The sequence below is a fragment of the Nyctibius grandis genome, chromosome 3 (assembly GCF_013368605.1).
Source record: "Nyctibius grandis isolate bNycGra1 chromosome 3, bNycGra1.pri, whole genome shotgun sequence".
NCBI classification, from domain to species: Eukaryota; Metazoa; Chordata; class Aves; order Nyctibiiformes; family Nyctibiidae; genus Nyctibius; species Nyctibius grandis.
In genome coordinates, this window is record NC_090660.1 from 12322824 (window position 1) to 12343153 (window position 20330).

Genomic DNA, 20330 nt, shown 5'->3' on the forward strand with positions numbered 1-20330 from the left:
TTTGGCAAAGAAGAAGAATGTGTGTGTGAGGGATTTGGCACATGAAATTAATCACCCCATACATTTAAGAGCAAAGATGCTTAGCTTTTCCCAGCACTACATATATATTTTTTTGAAGTTTCCATTTTTGTTGACATAAGCCCATTTCCTCAGGGGGAAAGTATGTGTTTCACCGGCAATGTTATGGCAGGGAATCCTCCTGGGCTGCTGCTACCCCGGCATGCACAGGTGCAGTCTCCATAACACACCCTGTGAAGGAACATCTGGAGACAAATATCCCACAGCAAAGGATGTGTCACTTCAGTCTCATGTCAGCTTCCAGCTGCAGTGCAACATCAGTTTCTTAGACTACGTATCTAATGTCAGGGAGAAATGCAATTAAAATTCTGGCATTGACATGGAGACAAAACATTTGCTAGTAAGTAATAGGATATTCAGCCAGGGCCTTCTTTCCAAAAATGCATGCGTGCATGCCTTATCTCTGAAGGTCTTTTACCTTCAGTCATGCAATCAGTCTGACATTTCATTCATTTTCACAATAATGCTCCCAAACTACCTACATGTCTTAGAAAAAGCAGAAAAAAACCCACCATTGCTTTTCAGATGAGCATGAATGGACCCGGAAACGGCAGAAATAGACAGTAGCTGACAGTTCAGAGAGGGGTGCTGCTGGAGTTAAACTGAGCAATAGCTTCCTGACTAATTTGTCACCACACCTGCTCAGTAACAGCACTCCTTGTGCCTCCCACTCGATTCATAAAATAAATCCATGGTTCCCTGAAAATGCACTGATGGCTGAGAATATAAAAGACAGGTAGTAACTCTGAGAGAGAATTATTTCTTTAACTAAATATTTCAATCAAGGCAATGTACTAGTTAGTTAAAGAAATAAAATGAACAATAATGTTTAAGCCCATCCCACCCTAAAAAATAAAGAGAGGTTAAGAGAGGAAGAAAAATGTATAAGGACAGATTACAAAAGAAAATTTTAAAGGAGGTATTTGAATGAAGGCAGTATCATAGCAAAATAAATCTAAAGAGGGAATTTGTTCCAAAATGATGCCATGAAAGGAGAGAGCATGCAGAGATTCAGAAACTTATGAGGAGTATAAAACTAAATAGATAGGTGACAGGAAGCCATTTAGTTTTATTATGCTCAGATAACAGAGGCTGTAATTGTTTATGAAAGCATCCAACCCAAGGAAATTTCCATAGACAAAAGGACGTCTCCCAACAGAGAGCTGAATAACTGAGTAAACACCTCAAGGGTCAACCAACGAACACTGGCTTCATGAGTCTCATAAGACAGCACCAAAGTGGGTTCTTAGTTTTTCTTTGCAGTAATGTACTGATGGAGAAGATACAAGCATGAGTATCAGCCACGAGTGGTTGTCAGCACACAAGCTCTGCAGGGAATTTGTCTGAAAGCAGAAACACGGGCAGTTTTTCAAAAGCACTTGATGGTGTCCAACTGTGCCCAGCGGAGTTTAGTTTGGCCAGCGGTAACTTTGTGAAAAATCCCCCTGCTAAAGTCTCACATGTTAATGGAAAGCAGACACAGAGGGTATGTAAATGCAGACGAATTAGAAACAGACAGCTATGGTCAACCAAGGCATCATTTCCTTCACTCTCAAGTCAAACAGGGTCAAACCGAGGCAAACTGCGACGCATGCATTAGGCGTACAAGTGATCTCAGCAGCTCTGGGGAGATTATTCATGGGCTTAAAACCCAGCCTAGGCTGGAGCCTGCAGCTGAACACAAACTCTACCCAACCCTGTCTTCTCAGCCCCAGGAAACTTGCTTTTACTTCTATTCTCAACAGCAAAATGAGGATATAACATTGAATAAATACACAAATTACTCAAAATATGGGAAGTAAAAATTCCATAAGGTCTTACCAAACAGTGGAAATAATACCCCAAGAGAACTAGTTATCTCAGTTTAAACTCATGGACCTGAAGTGTGTCCTGGGAAATATACAACATAGGGTAGGAAACAAAAAATAAAGAAGCAGGAGAACGTTATCATTTCATTTTCCTCCACAGGAGATGAGTTAACAGGCCAATATTTCAGATAAAGTTCAGCATACGTTTAAGAAATTTTCTTCCCCCTCTATTCATATGCCAGAGTTTATGAGCAACAAAAAGAATTTTGCCATTTTATAACTAAGTATTTTTATTCCTAAGTTTGTCAGGAAAAAAGCAAAAAAAAAACAAAACAAAATAAACTCAAGTTAAAAATCATAAGTGACAAAAAGAACCACAGAGGATTTTTAAATCAAATGTTTGGAATCAGAATTCAGATCATAAGTGTGATTAGTTAACAAAATGTCTCTGATAATTTTGAAAGTCTCATAGCTTTTATCTTTCCACTGTACAAATAGATTTTTAAAAAAGGCATTTAAAATGCTTCTGTCCTTACAAAATTTGCAAGCTGAAAGCTTTCCTCAACAAACAGAGGTTACTAGACAAGTAAATATATTAATATTTCAAAGAACATAAAAATAAGTACTAAGAGGATTCTTACCAAGAAAAGAAAAAAAGCCCTCTCATTCAGTTCAGTTCATTGACAGCCTCAGCAGTACACACAGCTATTGTTTTAGCTTGTTTTCCTTACCTTGGAGTGAAAAAGGGTTTTTTTCCCTCTGTGATAATTATTTTTGACAGTTTCACTGTTTATATGTGAAACTGAGAAACTGTTAATTGAAATAAAAAATGAGTCACTGTTTCCAGCAATTTTTGCCAATGTTTTGATCTGTGTCAGTCTGAGCTTAATTATTAAGTTTTCTTTAAAGCAAGAGGTAAAACTGTATGTTTGAATTTGGCCCCATACAAATACTGCACTCGTCAGACATACGTCAGTTTACGGGTATAAAGCGCAGATAAATAGGGTTGGAAGTATATTTAATGACTGTGCACTAGAGACCTATGGTAAAAATAACTCAAATGAGAAAATACATGGGGTTTTTTTTTGAGAAGGATATGAGAAATCTTTAAAGCCTTTCAACAGATATGATTAACCATGATATATGGTCTATCACTAACAATGCTGCCAAAGTCAACGTCTATCAGCTGTGAGAGGGACATCATTTGGAAAGCCAACTGTGTGTCACAGGCAAAGGACAGGCTTTGCACCCCATAACCAACCACATGTTCCTCTGGTGTCTGCTGTATAAATAGGCATCTGCTCTCATAAATGTGATGGGTTATATGGTAGAAATTCTACCATTAATTTACCATTAATGGACTGGGCTCAGCAGAAATACATGACGTCACCAGCAGACTCTGAGATAGCAGAAGTGCAAGGGAAGATTTTCCCACGTGTTTATTGGGCCGGGGGTGTATGTATACATGACAAGGAAGCGGGGAAGAAAAAAAAAAAAAGAAGCTTTATATCCACAATGGGAATAATGCTAAACCAAAAAATTTTCATCCTGAGGGTGCATGAAGTAGCTGAGAGCTGTTGTAGCCATATGTCTCAAAAAGCCATTTGCATGGCAAGTTTAAATGGCCCTACAAAAAACATGTCTAGTTAATATATACGGTGATTCTCTCTAACTAGGAATAACGTAATAATCTAGTAACAAATAACATTGGATTAATATATGGCAAAATATTTTTTAGAAGTTACAATTATTCGTACAGAAGACACAGCACACACTTTAAGTCATGTGCCAGTATCACTGGACTTGGGAAGAAAGCACCTTTCCTATGCCACAACAAATATTTATTTATTTTTTTTTCTCCTTTTCTCTTTACTTCTTTTTCCAAGTCAGGATATGTCCAAGATCTTTAAGAACCAGTTCACAAAACAAGAGGCAGACAGCCCCACTCCTGAATGCTTTTGCTGCTCTTGGGCGCGGAAGCACTCTTCCAGCACTCTTCAAGCCCCCATGAATCAGGCAGAGCAGAAATTTCAACCTACTTCCACTAAACTCTTGGTTATTTCCAAAAGCAGACAAATTTTCAGCTTTGCCAGTGACTTTCAAACTTCTTTTGATTTACGGGCCCCTGAGTATTTTCTCTAACTCTTCCATAAGCAGAAGAGCTTGCCAAAAAATGACAAGTTAAGCAAATCAGCATTTTCTAAATCAACACAGAGTAAACTGAACAGCTCCCAACTGTCTTTTGTGACCACTACCAGTTTCCTACTCATCCACAATATCAATGCATGTGTCAGAGTAGTGGGCTCCCCCTTAACACACCCAGCTTGTTGCTCCCTGTGACTGTAACATGCTGTCCTCACGTTGCTGCAAAGTGCCTCCAGCCATCACCCGGTGCGGTGCTGCTCACTCCTGTGAGGCAAATGAGAAATTGTAAATGACGTGCAAAGCTCTGCTTTTCTCTCCTCTTCCCCCCTTTTCTATGGGATTCACAAAACTCTTAGGCAGCACAAAGACGTACGAACTGAGAAAGAGAAGAAGTTGGCTGAGTGGAGACATTAGTGGTCTTAGTCACGATAGCTTGCTCCCATCAGAAGAGGAGAGCCCCCATTTCTCCATGCTTTCATCCTCTGCTTCTGGACGTGTCTGATTGCACTGGCCCTGGAGTCTGCACGGCCCTTGGTAGCTGGGTCAGCTCACTGAGTCAGAGAAAAACCAAGGCTGGGTCAGAGATGGCCAGAGGGTCCTTGACAGAATCACACTCAACTTCTTGCCTAGCTTCTTCTGTAAAGGGCTTGCCTGGCTCCCCTAGGTGCTCGCTTCCCTGCTTGCCCTTGCAACATATTTCCCAGTATAAAGCGAAATCTCTCTTGAGGAAAACTGAGCCAATCACCCTTGGTCCTAACTGTGATGGACACGGAGAACTCGCCCATCACAGTCATTGCTGTTATCAACCTCTCAAGCCTTTGAAACCTCTCTCATTTTCCTTTTCTCTGTAGATGCAACAACAAATTCAGTTGTGATTTTTCAGGGGCTGCCCTGAAGGAGCTAGTGGATGTTATGGCAGGACCCATCTCGATCATTTACCAAAGGTCTTAGGAGTCTGGGGAGGTCCCTGCTGACTGGAAGCTAGCCAATGTTATTCCAATTTACAAGAAGGGTGTGAGGGAAGATCCAGGAAACTGCTGACCTGTTACTCTAACCTCAGTTCCAGGAAAAATTATGGAGAAGATTACTACACTGGGTACTATTGAAAGGCATTTAAAGAACAATGCAATCATCAGACACAGTCAATATATGTTCACAAAGGGAAACTCCTGTTTAACTAATTTAATATCCTTCTATGATAAGGTCACCCACCTACTGGATGAAGGGGAGGCAGCAGATTTTAGTAAGGCTTTTGATACTGTCCCTCACAGCATCCTTCTGGACAAGTTGTTCAACTGTGGGATGAGCAGGTTCATGGTGCACTGGGTGAAGAACTGGCTGAAGGGCAGGGCACAAAATGTTGCAGTGAATGGGGCTACATCTGGCTGGTGCCTGGTCACCAGCGGTGTTCCTCAGGGCTCAATTCTAAGGCCAGATCTGTTCAATATATTTATCAGTGATATGGATGCAGGAGTTGAATGCACCATTAGCAAGTTTGCTCATGATATCAAACTGGCAAGTGCTGTTGACTCTTTTGAGGGACAAGAGGCCTTTCAGAGGAATCGAGATAGATTGGAGCATTGGGCTATGATTAATGAGCTGAAATTTAACAAGTCCAAATGCTGGATCCTACAGTTAGTAATCTGTAACGAGTAACGCTGGGCACAAGTATAAATTGGGAGAGGAGTGGCTGGTGAGCAGAAAGGGGTCTGGGGGTGCTGTCAACAGCAGGCTGACATGCCTGTCAGTAAGAGGCATTTGGACAATTATGTCCTTAATACCATGCTTTAACTTGGTCAGCCCTGAAATGGTCAGGCAGTTGAACTAGATGATCTTTGTAGGTCCCTTCCAACTGAAATATTCTAGTCTATTCTAAATTACTCTAATCTTGCCTTTGGACTACTTTCCTGTTCATACTTTTTTGCTGTTTGTGCTGTCCTTTTCTGGATGTGCTCCGAATTATCTGCACCTGTCAAAATGTGGTACCCTAAATCAGAGACAGAGTGCCAGCCAAAACCTCATGAATTCAAGCGGAGCAGAATAGTTACTTCCCAGGTCTTTCCTAAACACAATATTCCTGTTAATACCATCCCAGAATGCCACATGCTTTTCTATTAAAGCAGCATCATACTGCTGACTTGTAATTATTTAACATTCACTCTGAGAACAAAAAGCCCCAAACTAAGGAAATGAGTATATAAAATAACCCCTACCTAAAAACTATTCACTTCAACAAAGGATTATTTCACCAGGTCACTCCTACTAAATCCCTCTTAGCACAGCAATAATACAGCTGGAACAGCCAGCTTATAGTTGTTAAAAGTGTTTAAATTAATTGACTAGCAAGGACATGTCATGTAGCCCAAAGGAATTTTGTAGCCCACTGGACAGTGGCGGACTTGGCAGTGCTAGGTTAATGGTTGGACTTGATGATCTTAAAGGTCCTTTCCAACCAAACCGATTGTATGATTCTATGTCATAACAAATCCACTGCAAAAGGCTGAAGCCTAATAGTGAGGACAAAGCACAAGTTTTCTATCCTTGCTGTCTTGCATGAGTATTTTAATTTTATTCAAAGACAAACTGTTGACATCTATGGAAAACAAACTTTTTTATCATTCTAAAAGCAGCTTGACACATAGATTTCTGACTAAAAGATGTTTAGAGGGATTATACATGAAAACTCTGTGCACCGAAGACACTTTTGTGGTTAAATTAATCCAGGAATCACTTGTACTTATACAACTAGACCTCTGCTGTCAACCAAGCAGGTTGTAGAGGTGAGGAACATCTCTGTGAAACAGATCAAAGAAAAATCTCAGTGCCAATGAGTGAGAGGAACTGGAACATCAAATAAATCTTTTCTATCTCCTTTCTCTGAAAAATGATAACTGATATGGAAGGGTTATTTTGGTAGCAGAACAGCCAGGTATGAATAGCAACTCCTGGGGGGGGCACTGGGGGGGCCTGAAGGAGGACATGTAGTTTCCAGAGGGCTGTCACTTGGCAGCAGCAGACAAAAATGGATGTCTGCCTCTTAAACAAATTGGTAAAGAATGCTTTCATGCATGCTGTATGTAGTTCAATGGGCATTTAAAGGATTTAATGTGGTTTTGTGGCAACTCATACTATAAATATACGTCAATAAAACTTTGACACTGTACAACCGTATCAGATATGCAACACAGCTTCTGACAAATATATACATTAACGGTACTAGAACCAATTCCTTTGGACAAGAGGAAACTTCATACCATACACCCAGCAAGTTGGGCCTTTAGGGAAAAACAAAACAAAACAAAACAAAATCATCAAGTTTGGTGTTCTTTTTATTTTTTTTTAAGTCAGTCTATCTTCCTCTGCTGCCACCCCCTCCTCCTCCCCCCTCCATCTACCTGTGAAACTATTTGCTGCTTAATTGTTAGGAATTTGACCAACATGTCAGCTACAGTTGTTGCTATAGTTTTCACCCGTCGCACCTCATTGACTGTTTTTGCTGTGTTGTTCCCCAGCATTGTTTAGGCATTCTGTCCTAGGTATTGCAGCTTAGAACTATCATTTGCTTGCACAGGGAATATTACAAAACTCCTAGTGGGGAAGTTTCACCCCAACAAATTATTTTCTGAAGTTGCCACAAATCAGCCAACAAGAAAAGGTGTTGGCATCCCAACAGCCCTGCATTGCCTGTTTAACATGCCAGCCCAGGAGGTGTTCTGCTGTACTCCCAACCTCCCCGGGGGTGCACAGGTCACAAGCATCCCTTGTGGAGGCAGCTCCCTGCCATAAAACAGTCACTGCCACCAAGCTGCCTGCCCTGTGCTGAAAATCCTCCATGCTCAGAGAGTTGTCATCATAAAAGCCCTTGAAACTGAAGCTGTTTAGTACATTCAAACTCATTGACAAAAAAAAAAAAAAAAAGGAAAAAAAACACTCCAGCAAGCTAACTCTTTACTAACTCTTGGTTAAGCTTATTTGAAGTTCCTTCACCACCTTGAATCACAGCTAACTTAAGTCCTCTCTGTATGTTTACCACCACATTTTTCAGTTGACAAGAGAAGCACAACATGCTACATTTGTACTGGAATAAATAATAAATAACAATATATAAACTACAATAATAACCTGAAGAAAACGTGAAGACAATTCAGCAATTGCTTGATGAGTTTGAGGAGGAGAATTTCGTCCTCAAACACACACAACAATAGACTTCAGGATCTTTCGTACTCTAATGGGAATTACCAAAAAATGTGTTGCATTATAAAATGTGAAAGGAAAACTCACCTGTTATAAAGTAATGCAGGTCACTCGAAAGGTGGACTTTGTTCCAGTACTTTTTACAGCATGCTAACAAGAAAATTTCCATGCTTGTTACTGCAGGGGTGCTTCTTCACTATAAAAAAAAAAATAAGTATGTGCATTTGTATACAATTACATTCAGTATTGTTAAATAATCCTTTGCTCACGGACAGGCTCTTGAGCTTTGTGATCAGCAAATGCCGGAAGGCGAGGCACTGCAACCGCTCAGTGACGGGCTCTCTTTTCTCCTCAGCACACGGCTGTATTGCCATTTGCTCTCCTGGAAATCCTTGCCACGCCACACCGTTACCCAGCAAAGAAGAAGGGATTGATCCTATTAGGATTTGTCGCTTTTCTGTATATCAGTTGGTAAGAATTATGTACTTTAAAACATTTTCTTCAAGTGATCTACTTCGTAAAACAAGGCCAAACTCCATACTTAAATGTAAGTTCCCCCCCAGGCACATGGGAGACTGTAGTCTGTTCTGTGGAGAAGTTATTTAAACTTCAGGTGAGACCCATGGAAACTATTTCCAGACATAGGCAGAGTAGGTTTCTTCAAGCACGATAACAGCTCCTGAGACCAGAAATGGTATCTCCTCCTCTTGTAGGGCCTCTCATAGAAAGGCAACTAAATTGCCATAAACTCTGGATTACTTTGAGTTATTTCTGCTGGGCTGGAGTTCTCCTTTCATTTCTGCCAGTACCATCAAGCTTACCTCTGCTTGCTGTCTTGCTCACTGTAAAAACACCACATCTCAAAGGTCTGGGGGTCACAGGAGCAGAAGAGGAGTAAAACTCAGTTCAGTATTTGGCAGGGACACATAACTGGATTTAGAAACTTGAGACAGAAAATGATACTCGGAGCCAGGTGCAAACTGATAGGTAGCAAGGAGGCATCTGCCCCACTACCACCTCCCACTCCACCGGTGGACACCGCCTACGTTTCCAGCAATGTGCCACAGTTGATCTCCATCCTGCTGGAGGGTGATCGTAAGACAATAAACCATATCTAACCAGTTTCCCCCACCCCCCCTCCCATAGCCCTACACCCACCTACTGTGTGTGGTCATGCACCCCTGGAGCTGGGTTTGCATTCACTCCTGCTCATCGCATCTCGGCTGCAGTGCTGGGGTCTGGAGGCACTGCCTGTTCCGTCTTAGCTATGGGCAGCTGCCAAAACTTCAAATCATTTTGAAGGTGCCTTATGTTGAGACTCAGCTCAGGAGCAGGTCCATCTAGGTTCAGGGTATGCTTTCCAGAGGTCAGGAAACACCTGGGCCCTAGGGTGGATGATACAGAACAGCAGGTCAGCAAGGAAGAGACTTGTCCTCATGCAAAGATTTCTGAGAGGTCACTGGGACTATTAGGGAACCCATCCTTCCCATTCCTACCCAGCAGTTGTCACTAGTTGAGACTACCTTCAGCCCACTGAATGAAAACCTGGAACAGAAAACAAACTGCACAGATGAAATGCTCTTGTGACTTGAAAGCCATCAGAGTTGGCTGTGGAAGCAATGGACCTCACTGCTACATTACATAACCAAGTTAGGAACCATTTATCCTAATCCAGCCCAGAGCCTAACAGGATTACAACCACAGCTTCCTAAATTCCTTTTCTGTGTTCTGGTTCACCCAGTTGCTAACACCAGCTTTGTTTTGCTTGTCTTCTGACAGCATTTGTTTTTTACTGTCTTTGAGACCAGACAGCTCTCCAGGCGACTATTGCAGTCACATGTGCCATGCTTTCCCCTCAAACCCCTATCAGCTGAGCAATTTCATCCCACAGGAGACATGGCTCATGCCAGGACCAGAATCCTCATCAAAGGAAGAGGATCAACACATTTGAGCCTTCCCAGTATCTTCATGGAATTCATGTTGCATGGTGCTGCCAGGGTCCTGAGAGGAAGGTGGTCCCTTAGAGCGCTTGTCCCCTGTGTCCTAGGGCCCTGATAACTGGATAAATGATATTAGGATTTCATTACTGTTGCTTTCTCTCCTCCTGAGGCAGCACGAAATCTCCTGTCTGCTTTCTTTTTGCCTCCTTGTCTTGGTTCCCTGCAACCACAGATGATAGCTTTCAACGAACAGAAAATTTTTTTAGCCTGTGCGCTGAAATCTTAACACGTGTGCGCATTTTACTGTGGGTGCTGCAACCTGGTGATTTAATAGCCCCATTTGGGCACCTTACGTTTCACAAGCAACACAGAGTCTTTCATAAAAGCCTCTCCTTGAACTGTCACTGTCGTCACTGTGCTTCCCTTTCCCTGGTGTCGATGGGCTGAGAACACCCCGGTCCCTGCAGGGCAAGGAGAAACCCCGAAGCCAGTGATGCCTTGCACTGGGTACCTGCCTCTGAGCGGGGCTTCACTGTAGCTTTGAATACCCATAGTGGTCTAAAGGAAATGTGGCTTCCAGCTGCAGGACACCAGGGCTAAGAGAACCGTTAGGCATGTTAGTTAATTCTTGCAAGGGTGGATCTTGCATCTCCTGCTTGCATTAAGTAGTGCCTTACTCCTGGAGTCATCACATTGAAAACAGTGAAGAATATATAAATTTTAGAACTTGCATTTTAAATCTTAAAAAGGAAGTAACAATGGATTGCCCTTTCCCATTTCAGTGCTAATAGATCAGTATAAAATAAATCTTAATATCTTCACAGTTTTGCATGTGTTTTTGGAGAAAAGTTCAAGCTACCTTTGCAAGGGAATATATATAAATCATTATAGATAGCACTCCTTATACAAAACTAACACACAAAAAAAATCCAAACCAAATTACATCTAGAGAGTGATGGCTTTCTTGCAATATGTTCATATTCCACCTCTGTTAGGAATCAAAATATTTTTCCTTCACTGCATGCTCATTTTCAGTTCACAACCTTTTAATTTTGAATTAACCACAGTCTCAGGGAGCTCATATGTAGCCAATATGTTCTTTTCTCCTTTCCGGATCCTCCCATTTAGTAAGTCCCTAGAGACCTTTTTTTTCCCTTCAGTGAATGTGGTGGTCCCATTAACATTAACAGATGGGTAATAAGAGGGCAGGATAAATCCCCCAGTTGCATCCAGCTGTACTATGACAGCACATCATCTCTCCCTGATAACTATATGCCATTTTCTATCCTATAGCAGTTTTGCAACTTTGGTTATACCCAGGGCTGTTATCTCAATCTATCCTCTCCATAATTCTGGGCATTGCCTGCTTCTGACTCAGTGATAGCCAAAGTAAAATCTTGGTAAAAATGAAAATTTGGTAAAATGAAGTCTTCAGAATAATATGCCTCTGAATTCTGCATGTATATTTAACAGGTAATTACCCATGAGAAATATGCATTTACAAGTTGTGGGGTGCATTTTATGAAATCCCTAGCAAAAAGAAAAAACAACAAAAAAAACCAAACCAAAACAAAACCCAAAAAAACTAAAACAAAAAACTGTTAACTGTTCTGTGTTCAAAATGAGTAAGCTCAGGAATCTGGAGGTATGCCCCAAGATAATAAAAAACTGGCAACACACAGCTCCCACCAAGTCAGAAAGCTGGAAGCACTTAAAATATGGGTTCAAAAATATCAGGCATGTCAGCTGGCCGAATTGGGTTAAGATAATCTAGTTCCTCATTATATAAAATAAAGAGAGTTGTCACTCCTACTGTTCATGACACACTAAGACAATAGTAGCCCTGCGCACTGAAGAACGCTTGCTGACATCTGCTTGGGCTCCTGCTAGCACCCAGTCTTCAGTATTTCTCCTCAGCGGCCTTTTGTGTAGGCTTTTTTTTTTCTTTTTAAATCACTTACCTGTTTTACAGCCCATTTTGTTTGATGAAAGAACCTATCTTAAATCATGAAAATGAATCTCTACACATAACATTTCCATGCTCAGCCCAGACACCTCCACTACCAACCCCCTCCACTTCTCCACTCTACCCCTTAGGTAGGGATTAGTGAATCTGTCTTCACAGGCAAGGTAAAAAATCCCTCCTTTTTTTATACCCTACCCCTTCCTACTGTAACTAGAGAAATGAGAAATCATCTTTTCAGACATTTTTTTTTTTCCTTAGCACTCTCCCATTCCTCAGTTTTATGACACATTTGCAGGCTGGTGGAACAGCCTGTTTGTCACTTCTCTTTGAGGCACGATGCTCAGCGCAAGGTGGCAGGCTGGGTGCCTTCAGATAGAGTGGGATTGCATTCCCGTGTTAGCACTTGTAGTGGAAAGTATGTCAAACTCCTCAGATGTGTTTTTTTTTAACCAAGAATCAAACCTTTTAGGACTCTTTGGACCCAAATATTCTTTTTAGGGAAGTTCTGCCCATCGTTAGAATGGCACATCCTCATAACAATCACTGGACATCTGCCCTATTTTTATATCCTTTACATATTCAATACAACTATTTATAATTTTATCCATAAAAATGCATTTTTTTGCTATATTTAATATGTAAAGACCATTTTTATACTAAGTCCATGCATTTGCTACCAGCCACTCTTACGAGTCGCAAACAATGAAAATAATACCAGTGAACTGACAGCCACTACATGATGTTTTTTGAGAGAAGAAAAAGGCAGAAAGGGAGGGTCTAAGTAGAAGAAAAGAAGCCCTATAAAGCGGGCATATTCATCCTCTTCCTTTTCCTTCTTTCCCTTTTCCAAACGCTGCTTTGCAAACAGTTCTGGAAGAAAGGAGCAAAGCAGCTACACCGCTGTTTCCTACCTACCTGCTCCTCCTCTCCTCCTACTTTTAGGCCAAGAGAAAAGGTGCTGAAGAATTCCCCTTGCCCTCTCACCTCCTGAAAACTTCTTTCCACTCCCCAAAACAGTGGTCAACAGAGGCAGGATAGGGACAGTGAGAAACAGTGCTTCGTCTCCACAGACCCTTGAGACCTGGACAGGGGTAGAAAAGCTGTTGTAACTAAAGAGCACACATGTATGTGAGAGCTTGTTTGAATAAGCTTCACTTAGAACAGCCAAGTACATGTCCCTATTTTTGAGCATTTTGTTATTTTACTGTTATTTTACTGCCGTTAATGGTCAATGCCACCGGGGTGACAGCAGAACACTGTGTGCATTTCAACCTGCGCTGAAACCCGTTTAATTTAGCAGTGGCTCAAGTGTGCTTCACAGCAAATAGCCCAAATGCCGAGGAGATGTATTGACAGCTGGGCTAATTTTCTCTGTATCAAGACTGTTTTGATAACTTGGCCCTTCAGGAGTTAGAAATCATGAAGTGGTTCTTCTAAATGAATGGTCCTAACCAAAGGTCATTTCTCTCCTTCCCTAGGGTCCTGTGGATTTATTCAGTAACAGGAGAGTGGGTATACCCTCTCTTTGCTTTGTTCAACCCAGTTGGGCTAGCAGCCTTTTTCGCCGGTAGCGTTGCCATCATCGTCTCTTTCTACAACTTCGGGGCGTTCCTCAACCGTATGATATGGGGTCAGTCCAAGACTTGTTTTTCATTTCTATCCATATGAAAAAAAAATAATTATCTAAAATGAATTCCTGTGATTGCCTAGGCAGGTGGGGAGAGGCAGGGGGCCCTTGTACACTGGGGGGTATCATTTGGGTGTCTGACAGAGATTGCCAGGTCCTAACCAGTTACTAACAAACAGAGAGCAAATCGGAGCAAGAATCCCAACCCTACCGGATAAAAGACTGGGCCAGGTTTCTCTAATGTGGCTTGAGAAGCACTCTTACCAGCATAATCACTGGATTTTGAATTCCTTCTCAAACAAGGGTCCAGAGAAGCCAAATCTCTCTGGCTAAAACTCTTACACCTGCATCACGTAGCGTTTGTCAGACTAGGGAACGGCACTGTTTACTGTGGGCATTAGTGGGCAGTGTAGGAGGGCATTAGTGTATCCAGTGAAAGCACCACAGCAGCAGCAGCTCCGTAAGTCAAACAGCACTTCAGAAAGTTTTACAAACTCTTGAGAACTTCTCCCTTCTGCTTTGGTAGTGGTATAATCAGCAGTGATTTAAAGAAAATGAAAGGCAGCTTCCTTGGACAAACAGGTAGTTAGGAAAAAAAAAGGTAGTTTAGGAGGACACATTCAACAGGTGGAAGAAAGAAAGAACTGATGAAGCAGCTTTGGGGGTTTGGCATGGGATTTTCCCTTCCCCCCCCCCTTCTGGTTTCCTCTCTCCTTTTTCATTCAAGATTAAGTTTTTGAGGATGAAAGTGTTTCCGTCAGGAAAACGTGTGTATTTTATTTAGGACAAATGTGTGAACATTTGCAACTTCTTAAACTAGCTTTCTGATGAAAGAAAAAAACACTGCAAAAACACCTCTGAAAATAAATAAAACAACCTCTCTCTGTTCTCAGGGAACATTTGATGCCTGATCCATTTTCTGAAGTCTCACATGCCTGTCAAGCCAAAGTAGAGTGTCTGTGGCTAGTCTCTCACCACTCGTACTCAGCTACCTAAAAGCAGCAGATTGACTTTCAAATGTGCTGAATAACCAACTTCACCGCTTGGTACCTTTGCAAATGAGGTGCTTGTTCTACATGTCCATGTTTGGAAATTTTGGCCGAATTCTATTCTTGCATAAACACGATACGAGATGAGGATTGCTGGTAAATGAAAACAGATCTGCAGCCTTTCTGCACTAGCTCTGGTTTAAGAGGCATCACATAAATAGTAACTATGACTAATCAAAGACAGTATAGGTCTTTATAAGAGATCTGATATCTGGTACCTCTAGGTATCGGATTTTTTCATCACTGAATACGTGTTAGTAATTTCAGGCCTAGAGTATGCCTGATGCATAAGTTGGAGATAATCAGAATTAAAATAATTTGATTTCCAAGGTGTTAATTGATCAGACAAAAGGTCGTTCCAAGCAGAGATCAAATTAACTGCAAAAATTAAGCACATTTTGAACAGTTGACTAAATATACTCACTTAAGAGATGTTAATTTAAGAGATTTCTAAAGAAACTGGGGCAAGCACTCAACTTTCTTTTCTGTGCACACAGAAAGGCTGAAAAGCACCCTCAGTTGTGATAGCGTGATGTAAACTTAGCATGATGTAAACTCAGCATGATGTAAACTCAGAGAACATATATAAACATAGCATACATGACATTCTCCATTGATACCTGATGTGCTTTTGCAATCCATGGAGGCCTCCCGCATGTGATGGATCTGCTTCTCCATGCATACTTGATATTTTTCAATGGACACACAAACTCATGGCCTTAACAATTACATGGTGTTTTCATCCACGTGCAGAAGATTCCCCCTGAGTTATAGTTCCGCATGTTTGTGCAAACTCTTGCAACTTCATGTGCATCCTAAGGTCTTCACCTCCAGGACTGGCAGCATGCCCTGGATTTGCTGTGCACCGATAAAAGAAGCTGCAAGCTGCATCCCAATAGTTGGCAACTCTGCGATATCTGAGGCTGCAGTGTGATAATACAGGGGCTTTGGCAGCCATAACTTCTCAGTAAGCTCCTGCCCACCGCCCCTCACCCCTTCCTACTCCACCACGCATGCCTGTTTCTTGCAAGAAGGGGCTGTTTTCACTCAGATCATTTTCCCGATCCATTTCCCAGCTGTGTCCACCCAAGAAAAGGGTAGGAGACTTCCTTAAGCTGGTATTGATAACAAGGTCCCAATAAGCATTGAAACACTGCCAGAGGGAAGCTATTCCAAATTACAGTGTGCCAAAGTCTTAATATGTTCCTGACTGAAACAAATCTTTGGCTCAGCATTGCCAGAGTAAAAACAGCTGCAAACTGAATGAAGACACGATTCCAACATACCTTTCTTCTCACAGCAAAAATGGCTCCATGTACTTTTTTTTTCATTCTACCCTTTCCTGTCTTGCCTTCCCATCACAATAAGGGAGATGATGCAGTAAAATAACACTGCAGAAAAAACCCCACACACATAAAGCAAAACAATCTGTGGTAGTAGAGGACAGACTTCTTCATCTCTGTGCACCCTCCACCCTGCCCACCTCCTCCTCCCCAAAAAGAAAGGGTATGTGGAAGGGCACTTCTTCCCTCTCTTTTGTTTCCTTCTCAGTCCCCTAAAGGCATAGTTTGAGTTACAGAGTAATGCAATTGTCCACTAGGTCTCTATAGGCACATCTGGAAACACCTTCTCCAATAACACCTGTAGCCACCAAGCAATTAGAGCTGATGCTGGTGGCATCTGCCAAGGCGGAGAGCCCTGCCTGGGCTGCTGTGACCAGTCTTCGCCCCAAAGGGAAAGGCTCTGAGGCAGCTGCTTCTTTTTCTTTCTTTCTTTCTCTTTTTTTTTTTCTTTCTTTCCCACTGGAAGGAAGAAAGCTTGCTGAGTTTGTGCCCAGATAAGTTGTGTTTATTCGAAGGTGCAAGAAGTGATTAATAAATAGCTCCACATGGGTAGCAAGCCTGGTTTCCTTCTGGACTTGCATCCTGTGGCAGACTGTAGGCTGCAAATGAAGCTTGTCCCACAGCATACCATGCTTCATGTGGGTTCTCTTCCATGTTCCTTTATAGCTTCAGGCCACTATCACTTTTCCTAAAACCAGCTACATAAATATTTCCTCTTTTTCGCCCTTAAAGGTATTTTCAGTTCCAACTTATTCCAAAGTCTATGGATGGCAGCTTCAAGCAAGTAATTTTTAAAGCTATGTCCTGTGCTTGACCAAAAAGATGCAGTATCATTTCCCAGAGCTGGAAAATCCAGACTGCCGAATAATATAACCTTGTTTTTCCTTTTCAGAACAACCAAAAGATGCCAGACCCTAAATTTGTTTTATTATTTATAGACAAACTGTTTCATACAGTATTGGAGGTTTTAAAAATGTATTATCTCTCATGTGCCTCTCCCTCCCCTTGCACAGTTGGATTGGTGGTAACTAAGGCAACCCAGCTGCACAGCCTGAGAGGCACAGAAAACAGTACAAGTAATGACTTTTTTTTTTTTGTTTTAAATCCCAGAGTTTCTAGAGGACTAGACAATGTTGAGCAATACAGAAACTCCAAAGAGGATAATTGGAAACAATGGGCTGATTCTTTCACTGCCATAAATTTACCTCAGCCAAGAATTTGGCTGCAGGGTCCAAGTACCAAAAATGAACTGTGTGATAGCTTCTCCCATTCCCGATGGGTAGAAAACATCATGCAGGCAACTGATCTCACGTTACTTTGACCAGTCAAACCTGAACTCTTAAAAATAAAGCAATGCAGTTTTCCCTTGGGTTTTGCTCCTGGTGAGACAACCAGATCCTCAGGAGAAATTCAGATCAAAGTTTTCCACATCAGACAGAGCAACATCTCAGGTGAGGTCTCTTCTCTGGCACCAGCATTTGAAGATGGAGCAGATTCATTTGTCTTCCACTTGACATGCCTGAAAAAAAAAAACCCAAAACAACATTCATCACCTGCTTCATTTCAATACTTTGAAATGCAGGTGGAGAGGAGCTATAGCCAGCAACAGCTACCTGCTACACCAGTGATTTAAATGCCTGCTGAGGGACACTGGGCAAACCACTTGCGAGATTTTACAGCCATGAGACCTCTGCCAAGTCCAGAGAAATGCTCATCCCCAGGTGATGGAACTGTCCTTGGGGAGATAAACAGGGCAGAAAGGGAGACTGGCTGTTGGAGCGGGCAGCAGCTCCAACAGACATGGGTGGATGCTTGCTGTCCTGAAGGGAAAGCTTTGGCCAGCAGCTGGCCGAGGAACACCAGGGGGGCAAAGTCAGAATTAAAGATATTGTAAAGCAAGGGATGAGGCAGTACAACAACAATAAGAGCCATTGCTCTCAGGAGAAAGAGGAAAGTTATGGTGGAGTAACTTCCTTGTGCCCAGTGCACAAATGGACGTGCTCCTCCAGATATTCTATGAGCTCTTGAATATCTTGAGAAGACATTGCTGAAACATATTCACCTAAGGCTGAGCTAAAGTTAGATGGCAATCTTCTCTTTAACGTATTTTTCCTCTTCTTTTTGGAGTACTTTTGCATTAAATGCATTTTCCAGAAACAGATAACATGTTTTAGGAACTGATTGTTTTTCTCTGGGTTTTATTTTTGTATTTACGTGCTTGTGAAACCGAGCTCCCTTAATACCCTGTAGTCAGCTACTGGGAAACCCAGCTTACGTGACAGCGCGTGGATCTCTGCAGTACAAAGCAATACTATAATGCGATTGAATTCTCGATGCTCTCGTTCTTCTGAGCAGCTGTTGAGATTGCAGAAACCCGAGTGGCAAATAAAGGGATGCAAAGGGCAACTGCGTGGGGTACATAATCATTCTACCATTGTACTGGTACAGGCTTATGAACAGCAGTTTTTGTATGAATGTTGAAATGCTCATGTTCTGCAGGTAGTTATCAATCCAGGCACAGGTTCTCCACCCTTTGTTATTACAGTGTCCAGGAGGGGTTTTTTAAACTGAGCCTCCTTTCCAGAAGATATCTTCATTTGTTCTATCATGCCTTTAAAATCAAAGAATAAGAGTCCAGGGTATATCTATTTCTTTCCGTGAACAAATAATGTTTGTATCTACAATATCACTATATTGCCAGTGACGAATGGAACTCAAACTTAAGAGGACTTACAGCCCAGAGTTTGCAAACTAAATAAGAATATTTAGTTTTGACTCATCCATTCATCCTGGTTGTGCCACAAACCTGTGATGGCATACTTATATCTTTCGTATTTGTCACTCCCCCAAGCTGCAGCTCACCCCTTGGGTAGAAGAGTCTAGCTATTTAAAGGAAACCTGCACCATCTGTCACATGCCCTACTCTTGCTGACAAGTTTATCTGATGATCCACTGCAGGGAGACCGGATCAGAAGCTCTGGCAACGCAGGGCTTACGATTTCATCACTGAAGGCCAGACTCTAACAGGTGCTTGCTAATACACTGTCCCTGGCCTAATAGGCTAGGGGTTTTTTTTGGTGGAGTTTTTTCACCCTCTTCTTTAAAATTTCTATTTGGTCAGTACAAAATACTTACAGGATTATTTGGGAAGGAAAAAATGCCAGGATTTTGTTCCATTTCAGGTCAATTGCCAAATGTTGTGCAAGCTGGAGATAAACAAAATACAGCAATTAGTGTTTCAGAGCTTCTGAGGTCTATGGACAAGGAAAGCACCTTCAAAAGAGAGTTCCCTGTGAATAAGTGATCATCAACAGGAGAGGCTGAGACAGTGCTTTAGATAAGGGTACCCAAATATATTTGGTTACTGCCACACTTGGTGCCCCATGGTAGCACTTCTGGTCTCTAGCTGGTGCTTCAGAAAGCTGTGGGGTCTTTGGTAGGTCCTCTGCCATCCTGGCCAGACACATGAGGATGCTCCAGATATCTTAGCCGAAGGATTAATCATCTGCTGCCTTTTCAGATGAGCTTTATTTTTAAAGCTTTTCACATATTCTTGCACCAAGCTAGGCTTTTTTTGGTGGCAGACACATTTTTCCCCCCTAGCAAAGCACCATTATTTTCAAGGGATGTGGCCCGTGGTAGATTTCAAATCATTCCTCAGTAGTCAAGTAATCCCTTACGTGTTAGGGACATCCCAGGCTCATTCGACTTCTGCAGCACTTGGCATTAGCAGCTGGTCCGAGTCGTGCACTCATAGCTTACTCCCACTCCCAGATGGGTTCAGTTCCCCAGGGATGTTGGGAGGCTGGGGCCAGGTTCGCATCCTCCTCCCAACAGTGTGCTTGATCTGTGAGAGGACTTCTCTGTTGTGTCTTTTTTTTCCAATGATCTGTTCTCCTCTGCCTCCAAACAGGAGACTCAATAGTAATACTGGACTACAGGCGGAAAGGCAAGTGAATCCTCCTCTTCAAGCCAAACAATCTCTCCGTGAATGCTGAAGCCATGAAGTAGAGGAAAATAAATGCAGCTGTGATAAATTGTTTCTCCAATGCATTGCAGCTTCTGGTGAAGCCATTATGTCATCAGACATATGGAAAACTGGTGGAAAATATGAAATGTTTGCCTCTTAGATGATAACTCTGCAACTGCCATGAATAAGAAAACTGTGTTCGTGTGTTTA

At 42.0% G+C, this 20330-nt stretch overlaps 1 protein-coding gene across 1 annotated transcript in view; it reads left to right on the forward strand.

Annotated features, from left to right (window-relative positions):
- Positions 1–20107, forward strand: part of ADTRP (androgen dependent TFPI regulating protein) — a 33133-nt gene extending 13026 nt beyond the window's left edge. Inside the window, exons 4-6 of the mRNA XM_068397231.1 lie at positions 8581–8696; positions 13610–13761; positions 20064–20107. Coding sequence (XP_068253332.1) covers positions 8581–8696; positions 13610–13761; positions 20064–20107 — 312 coding nt within the window. The remainder of the gene's footprint in view (positions 1–8580; positions 8697–13609; positions 13762–20063) is intronic.
- The last annotated feature ends 223 nt before the right edge of the window (positions 20108–20330 follow it).